General features: G+C 37.9%; 1 protein-coding gene across 1 annotated transcript in view; it reads right to left on the reverse strand.

Moving 5' to 3' along the window:
• Dnc (phosphodiesterase dunce) overlaps positions 1-13,588 on the reverse strand; it is a 483,414-nt gene extending 469,826 nt beyond the window's left edge. Inside the window, exon 1 of the mRNA XM_076827791.1 lies at positions 13,332-13,588. Within this exon, the coding sequence (XP_076683906.1) occupies positions 13,332-13,573 (242 nt within the window). The 5' untranslated portion in view covers positions 13,574-13,588. The remainder of the gene's footprint in view (positions 1-13,331) is intronic.
• Positions 13,589-24,683: the final 11,095 nt, after the last annotated feature.

Here is a 24,683-nt window from a genome sequence, read left to right on the forward strand (position 1 = left end):
GTCTGATACAGACGATGGCGCCGTCGTCTGTTGCGCAGCGTGTCATTACGCGCGCTTTTTAGTCAGTGCTCGGTGGAAGAAGCTCGCTGCTACTTCACCGTGTATTAACCTCCGCGACAGAGGGGGAAGAACTGTTGCCCCGGGCGTGGATGCAGATGGTGCCAGGGAAAAGGGCAATACCGCTGCTGGCTGCTGGAAATGCTCTTTCCCGCGAGCACGTACGCGCCGAAAGTGGAAGTGGTGCGAGTCGATATCTGGCCAGACGTCTGCCGCTCTGTATCCAGCAATGCGGGTTAGTCTTACGAGAGGCGTAAACGGAGAATTCAGCAGTCGGAGGAAAAGCAAGGTTAACGAGAAATTGTTGGGAAATTTGTTGGGTAGGAATTTATCGCTATTTAGGGGTTGAATCAAGAAAGTGGCTCGTCTGAATTCTTCGCGGCGAGAGTATTGGGTTTGTTTGAGGATTAATTTGAAGAGGTTTGACGAAGCTTGACGAGATTTCCCCGGTAGCATTTCCAGTTGGCCCACAGTACCCCCAAGTTGGGAATTAGTTGGTCATCAAAATGCCAACAATACAGCTGGGAATCCATCTGGAAGCTAAGCTATGCTATGCTATGCTTCAGGACATCCTTTTCCACCAAAAGCTACGTTTCTGTGCAAAGTGTTTTAGGGTTAGCTCGACGTAGCACGAGATTAGCCCCGTGAGCGATTTTTCGGAAACATAGCAAGACATACCACAGAAATGCAAAAAACAGGTATGTTTTTTAAAACATAGCATAGCGTGGCGCAGCTTAGCTTAGCTTGTGGTGGACACGGTTCCATAAGAATGTATTAAAGCTAATTTTTTAAAACACAGCATAGCATATCATAGCTTAGTTTAGCTCCCGGCTATAATGCTACTAGGGAATTGGCGAGATTTGACGAAGTTTGATGAGGTTTGACGAGGTTTGACGAAGTTTGATGGAGTATGCTGATGCTGATAGAATGTATGCATGTTTCTGAAGGTGTGTTGAGATGTGTGGAGGATTCTCGAGGCTCATGGGTACCTAGGAGGCTAGTGGAGGTGTATCGATGTTTGTGGAGCCTAATAGGGGTACAGTGGTGAATTTAAGGAAAAAGCGCAGGTGGTAAACGTTTTGAGGAGCACAATTTTTCAGGAGAATGAAGAAGTAGTTTACTAAAAACAGACTAAGTGTAGTAGTGCAAAAAAAAGTGTTTTGGATAAAATCATCATTTTTTTTCTATTTGAAAATGGGGTGTCTTCTGAAGATACTTCTAGTAGTTCTAGTAGCTTGTGAAATCTTGTGGATGTTTGTAAATATTTTTAGATATTTACAGAGACTTTGACACACGTATTTCTAGAAGTTTATTGGGGCTTGGAGATATTTGCAGATGCCTCTGAGTGCTCGTCGATGAGTGTGCATAATATAAAAGTTTGGGAAGACTACTAGAGGTATACTGACGTTTAATCGGGTTTATTGATGTTTGTGGAGGCTTCCTAATAATTCCTTAAGTCGTCCAATACTTGAAAGGTTTAAAGAAAAATGCCTTTCTGCATTTCTATCTTCTTTCAGTTTCAGGGGCCACAAAGAAGTCCTCCAGATACGGAGTTGTTCATTATGAGAATGGAAGGATAAGTGGAGTTATCCTAAGGTCGCCTGTCTCAGTTTCATGAGCTGCTTGGAAAATGAAAAGTCGGTTATAATAAAGCACACCGGAAATTAGAATGTAGCGTTCCGGTTTCTACGCTTAAGTAGAAAGTACAATCAGAATGCTACATTTTGTTGTATTCACCGCAACGACGCTTTTCCTGGAGCGAAACGATTTTTGTTTATCATCATAGTATTCTCTAGATTACGAGGAATTATCAGGACGACAAATAAGAAATAATGCTTCAGTTTTATCAACAACAGTTCCAATAGTATTTACGAAAAAATAGTAACTAATATAGTTACTATAAAATAAAAACCTGGAGCACTATGAAATGTTAATTAACATTTCAATTATTCCTAAATTATTTCGTTGATTCTTTTCATTTCCATTATGAAGAATTCAAGTACCAAAGAAAGACAAAGACAGCAGTTTAGAAGAAAGTTTAACGAGGTAGAAATTAAACTGATTAAAAAATTGCATTAATCGAATTCTGCACTCGCATTAAATTACATTTCCCAGTTCGTTGCTTTTAAACATTTTGATCATCTAATTTCACTGAAAATTAAATGCAAGTGCAGCCTTATATGTAGAAATGGAGAGAGAGGGAGATAGAGAAGGGGAAGTAATAGGGGGAACAGCCATTCAGTGACCTTCAGCTACCAATTGATTTAATATCGCGCGACTATAATTAAATTCCTTTAGTTTCCTCGCCCTTAATTTTAACCGGTCAATTTCCTTGCAGAAAAGAAGTTAAAAGACAATTAAACCACGTATAACACAATTTCACTATAAACCCACAAACCCTTGAAATTCAAATTTGAACACCATAAAAAATAAAATATAAATCACCATTGAAAAATTAATTTCCAAAACTTATTTTTCTCCAACGACGAAAGAATAAATCTCTGTTTCAAGCAAAATACTATAAAATTAAATCCAAATCGTGCAGCAAAGCTGGGGAATAATATAAAATATTAAAACCCCTGCCTGACACGTCGCTTCGAAATTTACATGATGTATAAATTAAATATCTTACGAGCGTTAATTAATTTCCCCCCGACAGCGAGGATAATTAAATATTCCCCGCGCACGGTCTTCCAGCAAAAAAAAAGAATGATAGTTTTCCCAGAATCCCGACGTCGTTTAAGATAAGATGCGTGGCTGGGGGCACTGTAAAAATTTTTATGTGGCGCTCGAGCTCCATGGGGAGTGAGCAGTAAGGGTCGGTGAATTTTTATCTCGTAGCCTCGCTTGCGTTCGAGAAATGTGTAGTAAACGATCCATGATAGCGAAACACGTCTTCGAACGCAATAAATCTGGAGGAAATTTGTCGGCATTAAAAGTAACGAGATCCCGGGCGACAGTTAAGTGTCTAAGGTGAATGTCCCAATTGCTGCTCATGTCCCCATTTCTGCTCATTTCGTATTTTTCTTATTATTATAAGCGTCACGTTTGTACTATAGTTACAACAAATTAATTCTAAATTATTTGAACATTTACACGAGTGTTGCGCGAGCTTGGGACTAATCAAAGTGCAGCATCAGCAACGAAAAGCTTTTAAAATGAGAGACTCATGATTTTTCAACCGTGTTTTAGCTGGTTGTGGTAGGAACAGGGTTACTATTGGTATTCGATAATTGGGCAGAAAATAGTTTTTGTAGTTTTGTAGTTCTTATTCAATAACAAAAACAGATACCGTATTGTACTCTGGATGTGTAGGAGTCGGAAAAACAGAGTCACGGTGTCGGGGATCGAACCCGAGCCGTCCGCGTTGCTGACCAGTCGCGTTTGCCACCACGGCTACGCCGACTCCCCGCGGTCTCTGTCTTCTGAACTCCTTATAAATGGACGCCACCTATGGGCCTCATCGCACACCATAGGCCGTTGCCTACTACAGATGTAGATTCTTTTACTATTCTTGATTATTTTAAGTAGAAAACAGGTGATTAAGTTTAGGTTCAAGTGAATCACCCTCGTGTCCGCATTTCTACTCAACAAAATTTTAGCAACATAACCTCACAATTCAATATATGCTGTAATCTCTATTTATATTCGAAGGCATTTTATTTGTTGTTTATCATTGTTTTATGCTTTAATGTTGTGTTATGAAACATCTCCATAAAAGATGTAACTTATTTTAACCTGAAAAGGCAACATATTATGTGAGCAGAAATTGGTACAAATGGTGAGTAGAAATACGTACATCGCTATTTTTCGTGAGCTGAAATACGGACATTTGAAGCATTATATTTAATTACAAATTACTAGTAGTTAAACATCTTGAAATATCATTCTTAAATAGTTTTCGACTGGTTGATTTATTATTAAAGAATTAATCAATTACTCTGCAAATTTTGATCACAAATAAATTTTGTGCACCTTCTTTCTGACGAGTAACCCTCTTAAATGAGCAGAAATTGGGTCATTCACCTTACGTGGGCGAGACATTGAATAAATTAATTTTTCTTTAATTTTTTAATTAAAGCTTTCTCTTTTTCTGTGAATTCTTAAAAAAAAAAAACACTGTAAGAGGTAGCTAAGCCTCAGAAGTTTAAAAGGAAGAATTCATTGAATTCTGTTTCCCTTATTTAGCAGGGAAAAGATGGGAGAGAGTCAGCTAGAATAGAAAAATACAGTTTGAAATTTTAAGTGGTGATGGAATGGATTATGCAAATATTCAAATGGACAGTTTTTCTTAGCGTACCCAATTTATTATAATGGAAAGCTTCGAATATACATGGCAGGATTTTGAACTGAAAATTTTTATGAACATTTCAGATTCGAAGAAAGTTCAAATTTGGGGAGATTTTATGCGTTTCAGAGTTCTAGGGGCACATTTAAATAATATTTGCGATGTGGGATTTGAATTGAATCCTGATTAGGTCGAGAGCAGCCAGCGGTGAAATTAAGGGGCCAATGAAGTTGCTGGAGTGTATAGAAAATAGCGAACCGCAGCTCCATTTCGGGGCCAAATGAGCTTCATGCTTGTGCTTTCGTTGTCACTCTTCTCGTCCCAATTTTTCGCGACACGGAAAAGCGACTTAGTTCCCCAATATTCAAATAATTCAGGAACGCTTGGAAATAATTCGCTACCTAAAATTCACTGTCGGGATTACAGAATCAATTTTTCAGTCGAGGGATTGCAAACGAAAGTCTATAATAATTTCCATTTTCAACTTGATTAACAGGGAATAAAATCTCAGCATATGAATTTTAATTACACAGCACGCTTGTTATTGGAGGGTTAAAATGTTTTTGCAAAATATTTTTCAAGCTCTTAATCTATAATAAATGAGGTCAAGCCGAAATTAAAAATTCCAAAAATAGACGATAGTTTATTACGTAGAATTTATGTCAGAGACTATTGTTAAAAAAAATATCACAATACAGTGATAAGAAAAAAGGCTAATGAATAATTTTATAGAAAGCAGAGTGATGATTCCATAAAAAAAAATTAATACGCGAAATAATGTAAATTCTGTCTCATTCACAATAATTTATTTAATAAATGAACAATACACGAATATTAGCAATAAAACATATTACAGTGTACCTAAGTATTAATAATAGTAAACAAATTAGTAAAACACTAAGTAGTAGCGAAGAGTTCGCCATCTTTTTGCCTCGAATTTGAAAAATGGTCGCGCCCTCGACTATAATATTTACCGTTTTACTTTTACAATTTCATACAGTCCGCCCGCCATGGCGATGCACGACGCATCGACGAGCCAGAAAATTTTACTGCCTTTCGTGAAATAAATTTCCGCAGAGCGCGTCTGCTACAGGTATATACCTGCGGTGGAACAACGGCCTGCGACATATCGAATTTGTCGCATAAACACGTCGAACAATAACGCTGGGACAGTAAACAGCGGCTTCGAGCCTGAATATCCGCTGTTATTTTTCGATCTCATCAGTCGCTACATCATTTTTCTCTTTTACTAACGTCTCCTCAACGCATGCACGCATGTACGTAACGAGAAGCGGATGAATTTATAATTAACAGAATAAATTGGAGATCCATTCGGACTAATTTTCTGAATTTTACGGTTGCCCCCTCCCCCCGTCCTGGCATGAGAAAGAATCGCTTATTTTTAAAAAGTAATTTTGATTAAATTTATACTAAAAAAAGTGAACGTTTTTAAATTTTAGTTTTAAATTTTTAATTAAACTGGCGCTGCAAAATGGGTTCGATGGTTTTTTACCGTCACTGTTTTTCAAAGTTGCACCCCCCCCCTTCTGGAAAATGTTTTACACTTTGCGAAATAGAAAGTGAATAGAGGAATATTTATAGATTATTCGCTTCTGGATTTTTTTAAGAGATTAGGAGGTTACTGAATTCAAATTTAAAGCGCAGAAGGGTTTTGGTCCCTTGTGCTGTTTTTTATTGAAAATTTAGGAAACTGTGAAGCGATGAGTATAAATATCTGTGAAGAAACAGACCAATGGGAAAGAAATATACATTTTTGAGTTTTGAAGTCGTGGAATCATTTATCGAATTTGAAGCTTATATCCTGTATTTCATAAAAATTGTGGTGTATCCTCCTTGAAATACAGTTGAAGCAAGACGAAAGTAAAAAAGAATTTCCTACAACAGACACGTGAAAGAAAAAAAAAATAAGAAGGCAGGACATCAGTCTAGTACCATTGTTGTTTCTGCTTTCTTTGCCCCTAACGCTATCTACTTTAAGTTAGACATACGCACCGTTCTTCATCTCTTAAGATATTCCCCTGCTTTATCAATCTACTAAATGCTTTTGTAATTCTGGGCTCCTAACGAGAAAGGTGGCATCAAACGAGGAAATATGTGTATTCTCAAGAGGAAAACATTGCTTGCGCCTAAGTGCAAGTAGATGGCAGCACAGGCGTGACGAAGGAACCCAATAATGGCGGGCACTAAATCAAAGGTGGAATTAAAACCATTTCCTAACCTATAATTGAACCTCGTCAGACAAAATGACTTTTCAGCTTATAAAGCTTACTGACTTTCTATTTATTAACCGCTCCAGATAAATGACTCGATTCCTAAGTTTAATCGTGGAGATCGAAAAATTGTGGCATTTTTATTTTTCAATGTTCAAGTGCTATGTCAATGATCGACATCGTTCACCGGGAAGTAGAGTTATTTCGTTTTCCAACTCGTCGAAGAAGGAGCTTCCTTGACGCTTGTCTAAATATCGACGAAGTGGGTCACGAGCCAATCTAAGGGTGTACAAACAGAATTGGATCTCGTTGGCAGGATGAGAGGCAAATTAAATTTACCGCGTGTCGGTTTTACGCGCGTGACGAGAGTACAAACTTTCTACGTTTACCCCCCCCCCCCTCCCCCTACGTTTAAATATCTCTGGCTATTGTTTTCGATACAATGGAAGTAACAAGCCTCCTTCAGCGGTAGTCAACCCAACCTTTTTATTCGCGATAAGAAATTTCAATTGAATTAATTAGCGAACACCCCTGAGCAGCTTAGTTTCGTTTTTACACGCGACAGTATTGCAGTTTAAAACTATTAAAAAGGGGTGAATTAATATTTGGAATGATTTGCGAATAAATTAGTCCAGCATCCAGAATGCGATTGTTCCCGAATTTAATTCTGTTTGTAGGTTTACAATGCATTAGAATTCAGGTCTAAATGAATTGTTACTGTGGAGTTTGAAAATGCGAGCAGAGATGTAGTAAATTTATATATTTTATTTTTTATTTACTGAAAACTGTTAAATACCAAGTAAATATACAATAAAAATGAAATCTGAAGTGAAAGTAATATCGATAGCTAAATATAAAGTATGAATTATATTAAAGCGAAATAGAATTTTTTAATTTTTTATTTTGTGAAAATTGTTAAATATCAAGTAAATATAAATTAAAATTTGAAGTAGAAGTTGTTACTATTAATTTATAATTCATATTTAACTTCTGATGTTTCAAAAAGTGAAATATTTTTATTAAAATGAAATAGACAATGAGATAACAGTATATGAAAGAAAAATAAATTTAATGCAAAATATAATATCTCGGAAAGAAATTGAGCAATTTTTCCAGCACTTGTCATTTTAGGGGAAATTCTTTCCTGCAACGATATTTCTTTAAAATTGTTTTAAGTGAGGCTATAAAAATATCGGAGCCTCGATCATCAAGTTCTACAGGAAATTAAGTTGAAACAACAGCACGAGGGAAAATTCGATTTCATTGGAAAGTGCTTTAATAACCATCAAAACTGTTATGGGATATTTTTAAAACGCCATTTAATGCCCCACAGTGCAATATTAGAGGCAGTGAAATAAATTTACGGGATTTTTCAGAATACAGTATCAATTTTAAGTTTATTTCCATCGGAGTTAACTGATTGCAGATAATGCCACGTGCATAAGTGACAGCTTGGAAAATTTTTTATTTGCAGAAAGATTAGTTAAATTCATGGGCGACACAGGCAAGAAAATTTGTCATGGAAATTGTATAAGTTTAACCGAGTGAGTGTGTTTTATCATTTTCACGTGACGATAAATCTCCAGAAGTTTCGTAACTTATGTGAAAAAGCAGTCCATTCGTGCTGTTCGTTACATTGCATTAACGTTTATTAAAACGGATGACCTCCTACCACTGGATAAAATAAAATCTGAAATATGAGCGAAGAAAACAAAAATAAGGGACAAAGAACATAAGATGATAAAAAAAAGTCCACCCTTCCAACCTGGCAGTAGAAAACTCTTACAGCAAAACTGAAATCAACTCAAAATGGTAGATAACGTTTGAAATTATCCACAAATTAAAAAATTGGTTAGTTTTTAAATGAAAAATGTAGTCTCCTATTGTCATAATTTCGAAAATTTATAAAAATTTCACGAAACACAGAATAATGAAATGGAAGGTTTTAAATAATAATTAATTTTTAAATAATTCCATAGCATGTAAGATAATCGCATAATTGTAAACAATTTTGCAACTTTCACATCGTGCTTTAAATTGTTTACTTACACAAGTGCCAACAGCTGGATCAACATCGCTGCAGCATTCATAGTATTTGTATGTGTATTAACTTACAACAGTTTAACGATATTATTATTTTCAACAGAATCCAATTTCCCGCGGGCAGGTTAATTGCAATATAATGAACGGGTTTCATACAACCCCCTGTAAGCAATTTATTCAATACCTGCACATAATTAGAAAGTTTAACAGGAACTAGTTTGCGGAACACAAGTTTATGGAATTAAATCGGTATATTAGAGACAGGCGAAAAGGATCGCATTTTAAAACAGCAAAACTCAAACATTTTATAAACTTTCGAGCATCAAGGTGCTCTAAACTGTAACACCAATTGAGTACAGTGTGTTCCAATAGTAGTGACCCTGCCATATCTGAATAGGTGGGAAAGTTTACCTTAAAGTAAATAAAAATATAAGGTTCATTACATTATTTAAATACTGAGAAACATATATAAAACCATCATTAAGATATATACTCAAAATTAACTCGAATAGTGCTCGCAACTATTCTCGTACTACTAACATAAGAACTGTAATACTATTCATAAGTACCTCGGTACTACCCACAACTTTTCTAGTACTATTACGTACTATTTCAGTAGGTATTACTCACAACTATTCGAGTACTGTCAATAACTCTAATACTACTCACAACTATTCTAGAAGTTTTAGCAACAACTTTAATACTATTTAAAAGTACCCTAATATAACCCACCCACGACTATTCCAACGCTATTACTTACCACTCTAATACTACTCACAAAAATTGCAGTACTATTTACTTCTCCATAACTACTCACAACTATTATAGTGCTACTACTTACCACTCTAGTACTAATCCCAACTATTCTAGTGTTAAGACACTTGCCATTCTGGTACAACTCACAACTATTCTAGTGTTACTACTTACTACTCTACGACTACCTATAGGTATTCCAGTACAAGTAATACTACTCTCCTATCACTACCAGTGACGTTTTAATACTACTTACAACTATTCTAGTACTACTACTCACTACTCTTTTATTACTACTAGAGATGTTACACTACTTGCCACTATCCCAATACAAATAGTGACTACTCTATTACTACTCACTAACACTCCAATACACTGACAATTACTGCAATACTACTCACTACAGATCAAGTACTATTCTACTCAACAGTGTTCCTAACATCTCACAATTAGTTCACAATAATTTACAACCCTCTTAAAGTTTCCGTACCGTACATGTTTTAGTTACAGATAAACCACAATTTCTTTCCAAATTTGAGTCCGCGTATAGCACTTCCACTCGAAATATTTCGTTCCCAAAATGATGAAGCCAGGAAGAGGCGTATATTCCCTTGAAGGAAGCCAAAACTATCGCACAACATCCCCGTCGAAAATTCTTTACACGCGCTTCGGAAAGCGCGCCCCCTCGTTTTAAAGAAGGCACACTTACTGCGATGTAACCTGTCATTTATTAAAAAGTAACGAGACCAACAGGAGCGAAGTGTGCACGGCAGCAACATGCCGCACTTCTCCTCGTCTCGATGGGTTTTCACCCAGGGGATGAAAAACGCGGGTGAATCGCAGACCGTCGCGAGAAGCTGCGTTTCTGTATGCAACTCGAGCGACGGGTTCGCCTGGACGAGGCTTTAATACAGCCAGGTCGGACGGAATCGTAATGAAATGGATCTTTTGGGATGCTACGACCGTCAGAAAATCTAGGAAGTAGAAATTACACGAAATACTTTGTGACATTTCTGGAGGGTGTCATAAATTGGGGAACGAAGCGAGAGTGGTTGCGAATTAAAGGGGATGGTTCTGTTTGGAGGTTGAGGACAGAGGAATAGAAAATTGTTTTTCAATTTTTGGTATTCTTATTTTTTAATCTCGAAACAGAAATATGTTTATGAGACTTTTATTAAGCAGTGTGCTTCTACTAGAGCTTTCTGTAAAAATGCAATTTCCAACTCTTTAGAAAAATTGGGGAATTAAATACCAGTATTAAAAGTTAAAAAAAAACAATTGTTTCTAATTTGAGGAAACTTGGGGAAAATTGTCCTCTTCGTAAGAAGAAACGCAGAAACCCATGAGTACTTAAGATCTAAACACCAAAATTGTATATTTCTGTCATTGCCAAAAGCACTGACATTACTCCAAAAAATTCCAGATGAATTATGCCCAAAAGTAAACAACCCCCTCGTTAAGACCTATCTTTCCTCCACATCTCATCCACGTGCCAACACATAATAAAAAATTAAAATAAAATTTAATATCATCAGAGTGTCAGACATTTAGGGATAAACCCGTCAGACGACCCAATTCCATTATCCAAAAATTGGCCAGGAATTAATGAAAGAAAAAATTCTTCCCCCATCACAAATGTCGCTTTCGCGTGTCAGCGAGAGGCAGACCCCTTCGGCCGCGCAAAAAAGACGAATAATTGCGCGAGAAATCTTGCCTGGCAGCGGCTCCTATTCACGCCAGCCTGATCCCCATAATCCGTATGGGGGTGTGGCTGGCGAGGGTGCTCGCACAGTACACCTAACGATCCCATCGATTCGTCGAGAAATTGCGAAATATGACTGGCGGCGCACGCGAGGGTGTGAAAATCGCGGGGCCGCTTGCGTTTCATTATTCCGATTACTCGGGGTTCAGTATTCGAGGATTTCCCTGAACAGGACGCCACAGCGGCATAAGCCGCCATTCCAACCTATTCTGATTATCCTATCCAGCTGAAAAAGGCAGATGTAGTTTCACGATTTGTTCATTGACTGAATTTCAGGGCCTGCCAGGCGAATTCCAGTTCAATTTCGAATGCTTAATTGGAGCTTAAACGAGCCACCACCCTCGCAGGGCTTGTCTGCCGAAGTATGGATCTCGTTTGCTAAACGAAATTATATTTTGCACGCGCCGAACCTGTTGCCTGTTATCGAATTTTAATAATTCACCGGATAATTGTGGATCTGTTCCGATATTTCCGTGGAATTGCATACTGAGTGTAAAGTGTGGGCTGGAGGGGTAACAAAAAAATTGACACAGAGGAATTTATTCCAGATATATTTCCAGGTATGATTTATGTGAAGGGTATACAAATGGTGTATAATTTTCAGCAGCATATGAATGTCGAAAATAAATTTTATCGTTATTATCACGATGCAAGCTGATTGCATTTAGACATCACTTAAAGGAAACTGAATTTAAGGAGGAATTCTAAATGAAATTGATCTTGAATTTATGCATGTGCTATTTTTTAAGATTTGAGTAGTCTAAACGATTTAAATTTGGAACAATTTTCAATGTTAAATACACATAAAAAGGTAAAAGAAAATAAAAACAGAAATTAAGTGGAACAAGATCGTAAATAGTCAGACGGGGATAAAAATTTATTGTGTACTGAATTCTAGGCAAAAATTGGTGTTTAATTATAATTATTCGTGTTAGTGGAAGGAGTTGAGATGACTTTTTTACGAATGCATACATTTTTTGCAGTTCATCAACTAAAATTTATATGCTTCTGATTTCAAGAAGTCTCCACGCCCCCCAATAGAAAAAAGCTAAGAATCTTAAATGAGTTCGTTCACTTTATTATTTCTATCCAGTTAAGATGTCAAGGGAACCTAAAGTAAACAGGTACTGGAAATGTAAAGTAAACAAGTAAAATATCACGACAGCAAGTGGAGACAGATCGTCATTGATCAGACGCAGTTTGCAAAGCAATATGACTGGAGATATATTTTCATGTATTTTTTCCTGTATACATTATTTTGAAAAATGTCTCCAGTAAAAATTGTTCACACTAATGAAAACCTGAGGTTCGTGTATCTTATACTAATTAAAGTCACAACTTTCTGGTTTTAACCAGGATTACCTTCTCGTGGAAAATACGAACTCTTCCCTTTTCCACGGAATTCAACGAAAATGCAATTCTTGCTGATTCCAGCAAGTTTAGAATTCATCAATGGTTTGAATTTGAAGAATTTCTTAAAAATGGTAAGCCCTATCGAAATTTTGTTGAAATAATATTAAAAGAGCATTCAATTTTCTACAATTACTGTATATATAATTTTTTCATGCTTCCAACCATTTTTTAGTTAATCACGTTTGAATATAGAGAGGTCGGCATTACGCGGGTATACAATACGTAACGCCGTACAGGTGGGACGCGCAAACTGCAGAACTCTCTATATTCAAACGTGATTATCTAAAAAATGGTTGGAAGCACGAAAAAATGATATAAACAGTAATTGTAGAAAATTGAATGCTCTTTCAATATTGTTTGAACAAAATTTCGATAGGGCCTACCATTTTTGAGAAATTTCTTTAAATCCAAACTATTGATGAATTCTAAACTTTAGCGCCTGGTCGGCACCCTTTCCTGTTGTCCGATTGCAATAATCTTTTTCAGGGACTATTTTTTTATGAAATGGAACCCTATTAGGGGGTGAGAGCAAAAGAAATCGCAGGTTAAAAATTAGGGCCACCCTAGTGAGCCACCCAGGTATATCAAAGTTGATCGGAAAAAAGGGGTGTGTCAACGAAGAGTTAAGTAACACAGCCTGTCCCACATTCCTTCAAACCCACCAAATATTATCAACCATCAAGGCACTACTTTCAAGTAATTCACCCTGTATATACCAAGGAGGTGGCACATACTAAGGTAGCCCGAAAAAAACGTTCCAAGAAAGAGAAAGCAAAACACCTACCTTCTGCAATGCATCGGCGCGACAGGCCAGCTCCTCCTGGTCCTAAGAATAATCGCAGGCGTCCTGGCGTGCCCCACGACCGGCGCCGAGGTACGTCCCTGGTTCCTTTTTCCCCAGAGATGACCACCGCCGCCGACCGGGCCGCCACCTGGGATGCCACCTGGGATTCCAGGATGCGGTCCGCTCTCGCTGCACGCCCGCCTCGAAAACATCTCGCGTTTCCTGTCGTCGCACTTCATCATCTTCTTCTTAGCGTCACCCTCCAGCCGAGATCGCTTTTGCTCCTCTTACCCGAGCAGGAACAAACGCCACTCTGAAGGGATCCCAAAGAAAAACCGCCGCGGGGAAACGGGCTTCAGACGCCCACCGAGAATCTAATTCCTAACGGTTCAACGAACAACTTCCTCCTCTCAACGGACCTTCCTCGTGGAGGCAAGGTACGTTAGGACTTTCCCCCCCGCTCCCTCGGGGATCTCGTCGAACGATGTAACAGTCATACTGACGAGCAGGGCGCTATTCTTCCTCCTCTCCGCCTCTGCAGCGCTGAGAAACTCTTTCTTTGATCAATGCGCTTTGGTCTGGGTACCCGAGTTCGTGGTTTGGGGTGATTTCGATTCTTCTTTTATTTTCCTGCCCCCTATTTCTCTGTACGACCCTCTGCAATTCAACGCTTAGGCTTCAAGTTAGGCCTAATCTCTTTGTATCTTTATCCTGAGTTGATGCTTTATCTTTTTTGCTTGATGGAAAATGTTTCGTATTGTTTAGAATTTTTCTTTTATATTTTTGTTCTTTTTTTAAATTTGTAAATTTGCAATTGGCGCGAGCAGTTGTTTGTTACAAAGTTGGAAATAACTAGAGGGATTTTAATGCTAGAAACTCAGAGCCAAAGTCGCGAGCCTGCTTTCGACACCGCCAGGCGGCGCCACCGTGCCTGGATTCCCCTCTCGCCGGTTTTAGCCGCTTGGATTCACAATTCCTCCTTGATTCCTCCGGGGGCTTGACAGAGTTTTATTTTTATTTGCACCCCAGGTGTCGAGATATTATGATAAACTCAGTTTGGTCGTAAATTCGGGGGCTTGGGACAAAATATTTTATGAGTTCCTGAAGTGAAAGGGAGTGCGGATTATCGGAAGCCTACAGCCACACTTTATCCTCGACGCTGCTTGTCCTAACGGTTTCGTAAAAAATCTAGCGAGCCCAGAGTTCAAAAAATGGCGAGGAGTAGAAAAGACAAAGTTTTGGTCCACGAGATTCGAATATTTGTGAAAAATTGTAAAGGGGACAATTCTTAATTACAGTTGAGAAAAATGGTGATTAATATATGCGCCGAACTCTCTTCTTAATTGATTATTGATTTTTATAATCTAGGAATTATCATTGAGATGTTAAAATTTAGGAATTGTACAGATCTTTGTAAACGACTTCTCTATCAACACGACACCGAGTTTAAAAATATTTTAAAGTTAGACGATGAAATTTGAAGATTTTATATTTATGGTTTTAATCCCGACACCGTTCACTCGCAGCGTTTACTGTGCGTCACTGTTGCACGTATAAATGCAACGTGAATTTCGACGTTCATTAAAAAATGCAAGTTTCTTATCACTCGTTAGTTCGATGATGGCGGGCAAATTTTTGCTGGGTCACTTTCTTCCTCGACGTCCGGTAGTTCCATCTGAAATCGTAGAATCGAACTCTTCGTGAATAATTTCCAAGCTTTGAGGCTTTGCACCTGGTATAGAAGTGGAGGAACTCGATGTGTTACGAAATCTGCATTACTTTATATTGAAACACTTGTTGGACTGCTGCGGCTATTAAAGTTACAGTTAAATCCGTTTTAGGTCACTTTACTTTCTTAGGAGCTTCTAATTGTCCTACATTTACAGATCTAGGGGTCCCTGACACTCCAACTTAAAGATCTAAGAGTTTTTGGAAATACTTAGAATTGTTCTAGTCACCTAGAGATTTGGAACTCCAAGTCAGAGACACCATTTCTAGATGTTTCCAGAACTCTAGACACCCAGAGTTCTATAAGTCCTGAAGAAGTTAAATGAAGGAATTCAAAAGAACTCAAAGCTATGTTCTCAATGAACTAGGAGTCTTTGAAGCTTCATGTTTAGGTCCCCATATCTAGAAGTTCTCAGAACTCAGAGATCTAAAGGCTTAGGAGTTGTTAAACACTAAATTTAGGAGTCAAGGTGTTTTTTAGATACTCAGCTTAGAGTTCACAAGGCCTCAGACTACAACAGTTGCAGATAAAGGAAAGCTTAGACCTCTAAAGAGTTTTTCCAATTCAACATCTAGAGATCTACAGAACATTGGTACCCTAACCCTAAATCCACGAGTTTGAAATCCCAATAGTCCACATCATGAGGCCTAAATCTGTTTAGAACTCGTAGGAGCCTTCGAACTCTAAATCCCAAAGTCCAGGACCACTTAAAGTTCTAAATATAGGAATCTAGTAGTCTCTGAGTTCCCTAACCTAGAAATTCAGGGATCTCAGAACTTTGAAACCACAGATGTAGATGTCTCTACCAGTCCAGGTGTAGAGGTCCATGGAACCTTCAACCTAGAGGTCCAGGAGTACTGAAAATTCGACAATTTAGTTTCATGTACCTTCGAGGCTCTTAGGCATCTAGTAGAGTCTAGAAATCTTAAACTCGCCGTGACAAAACAGGTTTCCAAGTTGCAGTATTAAAGAATTCTACTAACAGTAAATCGATCGACTCAACACAGACGTCTCCCTAGAATTAAATTTATTAATCATCGACACTGGCGATATTCACCCAAGTACAAGGCAGCACACTCATCCCCATGCGCTCCTGTGGCATATAAAAAATTCCATAAAGATGGCGGACTCCCTTTATGCACGAGTAAGCTTCACGAAAGTTACACCACCACTCTCCACGCGAGTTTAAAGACTCCACCAAGTGGATAGAAGCTTTTATGCTAATGCGCGTTCGATCTCGCAGACGCGCCTCGCCCCCCTGTTATCTAAAGTGTCTGTCGAAGATCTTGGTCCCATCTTCTTCCAAGCAGGGCTGGTCGACGGCGCGTACAAGAAAACGACCTCAGCTTCGAGCGATCCAATCAATTTCCCTGCACTCGCGAGCACAGCAGGATACTCTACACCTCAACAAGTGGTTGAATTCTTTCGAAGTATCCTCCAGAAGCAATCACAGTAAAATTCTCAGAGCAAAATTACTGCTGACTCAATGCTGATTGCCTGCAAACATTGATGAACGCGAGCAGACTCTACCTTGCTCTGACGGAGAGAATCCAACACTTCTTTTCATCGGGAGACATCAATCAAGGCTTCCTGCGATTATACTTAGAAATACTTAGCTCCTTAAAAGAAGGATTCAGCCTCGAAGCACCAGGAATAAGAACTTAATCCTTTCTACTCTATTTAGTCCTAGCAACTAGGGAATAATTCCAGACTGGACGTTACCATCAAAGCAACCAAATTCCAAGTTTTTATAATTTAATTTTAAAGATTCCTTCGGAATTAAATACATGACATTACCTGTAATTCTAAAGAAGGGCAGTGTAACACCGATTCCCCTTTGAATAAAAAAAATGCCTATATATCTTCTTCCTTCTGCAGAATCAATTTAAGTCAACTTTTTTCTTTTCATAATTAGAATCCAATTATTTGGCAATTAGCCCGTTGGGTCGTGCTTAGAGCTGTACCGAATATTCGAATAATCTAAGTATTCGAATATTCGAATACCAGAGAATTCAAATATTCGAATGCCAGAGAATTCGAATATTCGAATACCAAAGAATTCAAATATTCAAATATTCGAATACCAAAGAATTCAAATATTCAAATATTCGAATACCAAAGAATTCAAGTATGCAAATATTCGAATACCAAACAATTCAAATATTCAAATATTCGAATACCAAACAATTCAAATATTCAAATAGTCGAATACCAAAGAATTAAAATATTCAAATATTCGAATACCAGAGCATTCATTCGAATGTTTGAATACCAGATTATTCGCATTTGAGATTCGAATATTCGAATATCAGAATATTCGAATTTGAGATTTGAATATTTGAATACCAGAGTATTCGAATTTGAGATTCGAATATTCGAATACCAGAGTATTCGAATTTGAGACTGAAATATTTGAATATCAGTATTCTAATTTGAGAATCGAATATTTGAATACCACAGTATTCGAATACCAGAGTATTCGAATTTGAGATTCACATATTCGAATAAATTATTCGAATAATTAGAGTTATAGTCGCGCATTCTACAATAAAATTCCTCTCTTGGGGGCGCAGCTAAATCTCGCAGGCTTCTCGAATTAGTGGTGTCCAAAGTTAAAGGTTATCTACTGCTGCAACTCACGCGACCCGTGCAAGGATAATTTAAGCCGTCAAGGCGGATATGAAAAAACGCAGGATGTACACACTGCACTCGGCTCCTGCAGTTCTGTAAGAAGACGCACTGCGGACAGCCGAGCAGGAGGAGCCGGAGATTTATTTCCTTACTTTTTACCCTCCGGGCGTCTCGTGAATTTAAAATGAACGTCGGCACAGTGGCCGACGTGAACTTAACCCCGTTACAGGGGCATTTGTACATCAGCCGGACGTATTTGGCCAGCTTAGGACGTTGGCCTGCCTATTTGGTCCAAGTCCTTTCTTTGTTGTTGAAAGGATTTGCTTTGAAAGCGATGGTGGTGGATCTGGGACCAGAGGCTGCTTTGTATATGGCGGTTTCACTGGCTGGGATTTGAGGACGTTTCAATGGAGCTTTTTGTTAATTTGTGAGGCGACTGGGTCAGAATTGAACGTGAGCTGAGTCTAGAGTAGATGTAAGATGCGATCAGGTTAGGGGTTGGTCGGGTCTAAGCAAAGTGTGAGCCATGTTTATACAGACGTGTGTAAGAAGTAAGCCAGGCTTAGCTAGGTATACGTTAAGTGTGAGCTAGGATAACACGGCTATGCTGGATCTAACGCAAATTTTGGGTAAGTATAAGCTGAGTGTATGTTTCGAATATTAATAGTATTTTTTAACTTTAAATTTTAAGTGTTATGCCTGATAAAATAAATAAATTGTAAATTTATTTATGATAATAATTTTCTTAATACTAAGTTAAATTTTAGGAACCAAATATATTTCTATATTTTATTAAAAATATTAAATTGTAAATTTAAAGATAATCCAAATTTAGAAATTAATATATTAATATATGAATTATATCATTGGTAATAAGTAGATTGAAATTGTGGATTTTCTGATTTTATTATAATCGAATTTTTAATAAATATTTTATTAAGCCCAGCCTAGAAAGATCTAGAGAAGATCTAACCCTGATATAAACTATATCTAAGCTACAACTAACCTAAATATATGCCTAACCATGGTCTATCCTAATTCCAACTTAGACCTCGATTAAGTCTCATACATCTTTCCACGAACTCGAACTTAGATCAGTGATTGTACTAACTTAATTCTGAACCTTGATCTAACAGTAAGAAAGACGTAGATTTACCTGTGTGTGTCAGTAGAGCATAATTACCACATTAATCATATTTGACTCAACCAACAGCGAAAACAGATAAAACTGTTGCTCAAAGTGTTACTTCAAAATATTATTACACCAAGCATTATTCGCAGAGTTAATCGAAGTACAACTACAATGAAGCACCAGTGGAATATAATTACAATTAGAGACATTGTAATCGGTAGAATGAAGACGAACACTTTGCCACAGAATCGTGCCGCCGCAGGGGAAATGAAGTTTTGCAATTGCTGGGGTAATTTGTTTAAAGTAAAATCCAGCATTCTCGGTCGAGAAGTTTGTTAGCCAGTTCAGCCGACTGCTTCGTGCTTATTTTTATAACCAGACTGGAATAGCAAAGGGCTACTCCTAGATACACTCTAGGAAGATGGAGCTGCCAAGAAAATTGAAAAGAATCCTTGATTGAATGCAATTTAATGGCAAACACCTGACTTGATCTGCCGCTCTTCTCTCTGTTATTTGCTCTGTATCCTTCAACACCTTTCAATCGATGTGGCCTTCCTCTGCTTCTTTTTATTGCCCCCATAGAATTTAGTGATCATCACTTGATGCTCACCTTTATAGGCAGCTGTGTTATTCTCTTACTATTACTGGAATCTGTTTCATCTTCAGTGGAATACGACCACTCTCAAGCACCTGCAAGGAAGATTTATTCTGAGGAGGCATCTACACTTACTGGTCCCTGGTTGATACTCGTGTTTGTGAACAACTACTGTATTTCGTTTCAGAGATCTAGTTTGCAGAGCTAAGGACACCTACGCAGAAACTCCTGGAGCTCTCAACTTGTAGAAGCTCATTGACCTGAAGATCCAATATTCCACAGGCACCTAGATAACTAGGCACAGGTAGAGCACTAGGGACTTGTACACCAGTGGATTTAAGGGGCAAAGGGCTTCTTGATCCCTGGATTTACAGGCATGAGACACTTACTTCTAGGCAAGGAGGTTTAAGAGACCCTAACTTCAAGGGATGAAGCTCTAAAAGGCAGACTCCTGATGAGCCCTAACTTCTCAGCAAAGAGAGCAATGTGTTCCTGACTTCGACAGATACAGGTCTGAAGTGCAGGCTAACAATTTTAAAGACAATTTTAAAATTCCAAAAACCAGATGCATTACCATTTTCACTTCTCCTGGCACTGAGGAGTCACGATCGAACTCAGAATTTATGAGTCCACGTTCAGAGTTCTGAAGCATCCTAGATTTTCAGGTATCAAGTTCCAAAGACTCCTGCCTGCTCGTTGCAAATGGACATGTAATTTGATCTGTGATTACCATTAATGATCCTAACCCTCGTTTAGAAAACCTGAGCAGTCACGTGCCAGCCCCACTATCTCACAGTGCCAACATCGTTTCCCCCTTTTTTCACCCTGTTAATTTGCTCCTGACCAGAACCAGCATTCCCATCTCTGAAACTATTATTCCAGTAATGAATCACCACCGATGAAACGTGGCAATAAAGGTCCACCCACACCCCCATGACGTCCTTTGTGCAGCGCCCCCATAAAACCCAGGGTTTACGAGCTGGAGGATCTTTCCTCCCTTGTTTATCCCCTCGCCAGGAGACCTCTTTTTTTTCTCTCCACGTCCTCGAGATACAGTCCTTGCGGTGTCCTACGGCCTCAGCCTCATTCTACAAAGGCATTTCGCGAGGAAAGACGTATTCCCTGGTCGCCCTTTTATCCTCTCCCGAAACACACAAGGTCCTCGAATTCTTCAACCAAATCGAATTAACCCCCGAATCAAAATTCTTCCTCTCCCTCGCAAGTACCCCGTTCAGTTCTATTAAACCCCCCAGTATCAACCCTTAAACCATTTTACGGACCCAATGTAGACAATGTTAAAGTACTTTACGCCCCCGAATATAAAATATTAAAATACTTTATGACTTCAAATATAAAATATTACTGCATTCGCAAAGATTTGAAAGTGTGCAGACTTTTAACTCCTGCAACTGTTAACTGGAGGCAAGCATTCAAGTGTAGAGTATAGGGTGGAACGAAATATACTGGCAGATTTTCTTTTTTATTACTCGTGACTTCTAATAGCTTGCAGAAATTTCATTTTTTTATGTTATTTAAGCTGTCAAAATATGAACTCGATTAACAAATTTGTTCCGGTGCCATAAAAAGCCACTAAAAAGTGTAACTTTTATTGATCTCACGAGTTTCATAATTCACTTTTGGTTTTGTATAAGTTACAAAATTTAAAAAAATATGTTTAACAGAAGAAGAAATTAAACTTTCCCCTGGATTCTTTTTACAGAAACTAACTTTTGTAAGCTTAATCTGGAAGACTAAAGGCAGGTGTTTTCACTATTAGAAACCAGTCGCAACAGATTTTGATTTTTTCTCGTTTTGCCCTAGTGTAGAGGGTTGAAATATTCCAAAGCTCCAAATATGAAATATTATCGTATTTGAGGGCATCCATGTTTTCGCTAGTAGTTGAGATACCAGGGAATAAAATATCGGAGGGAACCAGATTGTCAAGGAAAGGATCCTCTGGAGTTGCTCGAGGATTTCCTTTCGGCAACAAGGGAGGGAAGGCAGATCGCTCGGTGTAGCGGCTGATTGCAATCGTCGCGGAATCATTCCGCGAAAAATCGTGTGAATTGAGGCGAGCCGTGGAGCGATCTGGCCCAATCGAACGCGAACGGATCAGAATGCTGGACACGAACGAACGGACAAACGTTTTTGTTCATTTCAGCATCCGTGCTGTGGGGGGGGGGCCGATCCATGCATAGCACGTCGTGAATATCCTCGTTTCGAACAATGCCCCGAATTTTCCCACCCCCTCTGTTTGCTCATTCTCGGCTCACCAGCTGCAAACACAATTAGCAGCGAAACCACGTTTGTCAACGCTAACGAATTTTCATCATATTTATTTCCCTAACCCCTCTCGGTGCCATGCTTCCCGCCATTCAAGATTCTTTAGATACAGGTATTCCTGGAGGAAAGGGAAATTTAATTAGCTTTAAAGTCTTCTGACGTTGAAATTTCTTTTTATTTTTTTTTATTTTTTTTTTTTTTTGACGTGGAGGATTTTACGGACATTCGTTTGGGATGGTTTGAATAAATCACGGCAGGTTAGGGAGGATTTTGTTATCTGAGAGAGAGAGTTTTGTTAGAATTCCTATTCTGGGGGGTGGGTTTTATGGATTGAGAAGTCTGAGTAGTTTAGCTTCCACTGGATGTGATCCACTTTAGCTGTGATGTTATCTAAGGTAAATTGTGTTTTGTTAAAATGATGGCTAGTAGACGTCAACGGAAAGTGATCTATCAGACATGGTGACACAGGAGCTGACTTCTGGCTTTTAGTGCAGGATGTCGCAGTGAATGTATAGGTAGGGTTGTGGAGGTGAACTTAGAGGGCTGGGAGACTTTGGTGCTCTAAATATTGAGGCTAGAGTGTCTGAAACTCTAGATGTACAGATCTAGAAGCTCATACAACTTTGGAATCGAAGGAAATATATTCAAACATGTATTAACATGCATATAATAGCTCAAGCACAGAGGTATTAAGGGGTTATACCTAGTCAGGCGGCAGAAAAGAGGCGAAACTTTGTGAATTTTTTTTGAAAAAGCGGAAGCATATATTTTTACAAAACTTTTTGCACTTAAAAGAGCAACATTTAAAGAAGATTTGGTAATTTTTTCGTAGAAAAATATTCACGTTTATAATATAATAACAAGCGACATCCAAGAAGCATTTTTAAAAATTTGGTTTTGCGGTGAGCACTGCCATTCGGAACCAGATTATCTAAAATCAAAAAACAAAAAAGATTTCGTTAGTATATTAATGTATCCTCAGGTTGACGGAGAAAATTTTCCGAAATATTAAGTTAAAACAAAATGGCGACTATTTAAACTTGAAACCCTGACTTTTTCGCGGGATTTTTGCATGGAAAAATCAGGATTTCAACTTTAAATAGCCGCCATTTTGTTCTAAATTAATATTTCGGAAAATTCTCTCCGTCATTCTGAAGATATATTAATATACTAACGAAATCTTTTTTGTTTTTTGATTTTAGATAATCTGGTTCCGAATGGCAGTGCTCACCGCAAAAGCAAATTTTTAAAAATGCTTCTTGGATGTCGCTTGTTATTTTATTATAAACGTGAATATTTTTCTACGAAAAAATTACCAAATCTTCTTTAAATGTTGCTCTTTTAATTGTAAAAATCGCTGTAAAAATATATGCTTCCGCTTTTTCAAAAAAAATTCACAAACAATCGCATCTTTTCGGCCGCCTGACTAGGTACAACCCCTTAATACCTCTGTGCAACAACCCAAGAGTTGTAAACATTTGAATATTAGAATACGAATAATTTCTTCGAATAATTCGAATATTCTGATTTTTGGTGGGTGTCAGTCAAATGGTTGTTTGCAAAAACCACCCCCAAAGAATAAATTATTATTCACCAATCTTAGCAATATGGTTGATAAAATGATTCGAATCCAACTTATTTTAGCCAACATAGTGAGCTACTGATTTTTGCGATAAATAAATTTTGGAATAATATTTTCCTAATACTAATAAGAGAGGTATAAGGTAAATGGCCCAGTGGTGGAAGAGTTAAGGCAGCAGTTAAGATAATTGCAATTTCTTTTATATTTAAACAGTATAAAATTATAACTAAATATGATTATTCGAAAGCGTAAAATATCTACTTACTGATAAAGTAACAAGAATCTACATTTATTAAAGGAAAAGCTTTAAATTAATTAAAACATGAAACTGTTCATATGGCCCAGTAATTAAATGAAATTCATAGCGTGTCCCAGTAATTAAGTATCGGTGCCCCAATTATTGAATATATATTTAATTTAACTATTTCTATCAGTTAATGAAAATAAATCAATATGATAATATTTTGGGGTAATAAAAATATTTTATTGATAATAAATTTGTGTTAAATTCTTTATTATTTACCTGAATTAACTAATTTGGGTTTCTTTAGTCGTTTATAAAATTGCAAGTTATGTTAATATTATGACGAGTTTAAGATTAATTATCCTCATGATTCTTAAACAGTATTATATTTTTGTATAGTTATTATTAACGTAAATATATTGGATACAAAAAATACTTACTTTAGTACAATAAATGTTAATAATCTCTAAACTTCACTGAGTACCAAAGTAACTATCAACTCGTATGCATTCAACCTCCAACAGTTTCCCACTAAACATTCACTAAAATCCCAGTCAAACACCTAAATGCTCGGACCCTACAGGCGAATCTGCATCCAAACATTCAAAATTCACCGTCCCACGTTTCCTTTTGCGACAGTACCTCCTCTCGAAACAGTTTTTCAACGACAAAGTTTCACTTGAGAAATGAAGTCCCATCTCCTTGTCATCTCGCGGAATAAATTAATCCCCCCGTCCCGCGGAACGAATTTTCAAGCTTGCTTTTGACAACTGGAAGATGCAATTACACGAAGAAAAGAAGGCTGGACGGGGGAACTGGGAAATACTTAATTTCGTCAGGAAAATCGAGGACGACGATATGAAAGAGTCGAATACCGAAGTTTCTTAATTACGCGATATAATTATGCGAAAGAAAAGGAGCGGCGGGCGAAACCGGGGAATATTTTTCTGGGGATGAAGCGTAGCGGCGTTCCCCGTGAATGGGAATTTGCATTACTTTTGTTGTGACCCGTTTGCATGAAAAATACCGCTCCCTCTGGGGCTCAACGGAAACACCTCTTAGCGTTTTCGCTCGAAAATTATCAACATCCTTTTATCGCAATGAGCAGATGCAGAGCTAAAATTTTATCACCGTGCACGTGTAATTCGAGAGAAAT

This window comes from Andrena cerasifolii, chromosome 15 (genome assembly GCF_050908995.1).
Source record: "Andrena cerasifolii isolate SP2316 chromosome 15, iyAndCera1_principal, whole genome shotgun sequence".
NCBI classification, from domain to species: domain Eukaryota; kingdom Metazoa; phylum Arthropoda; class Insecta; order Hymenoptera; family Andrenidae; genus Andrena; species Andrena cerasifolii.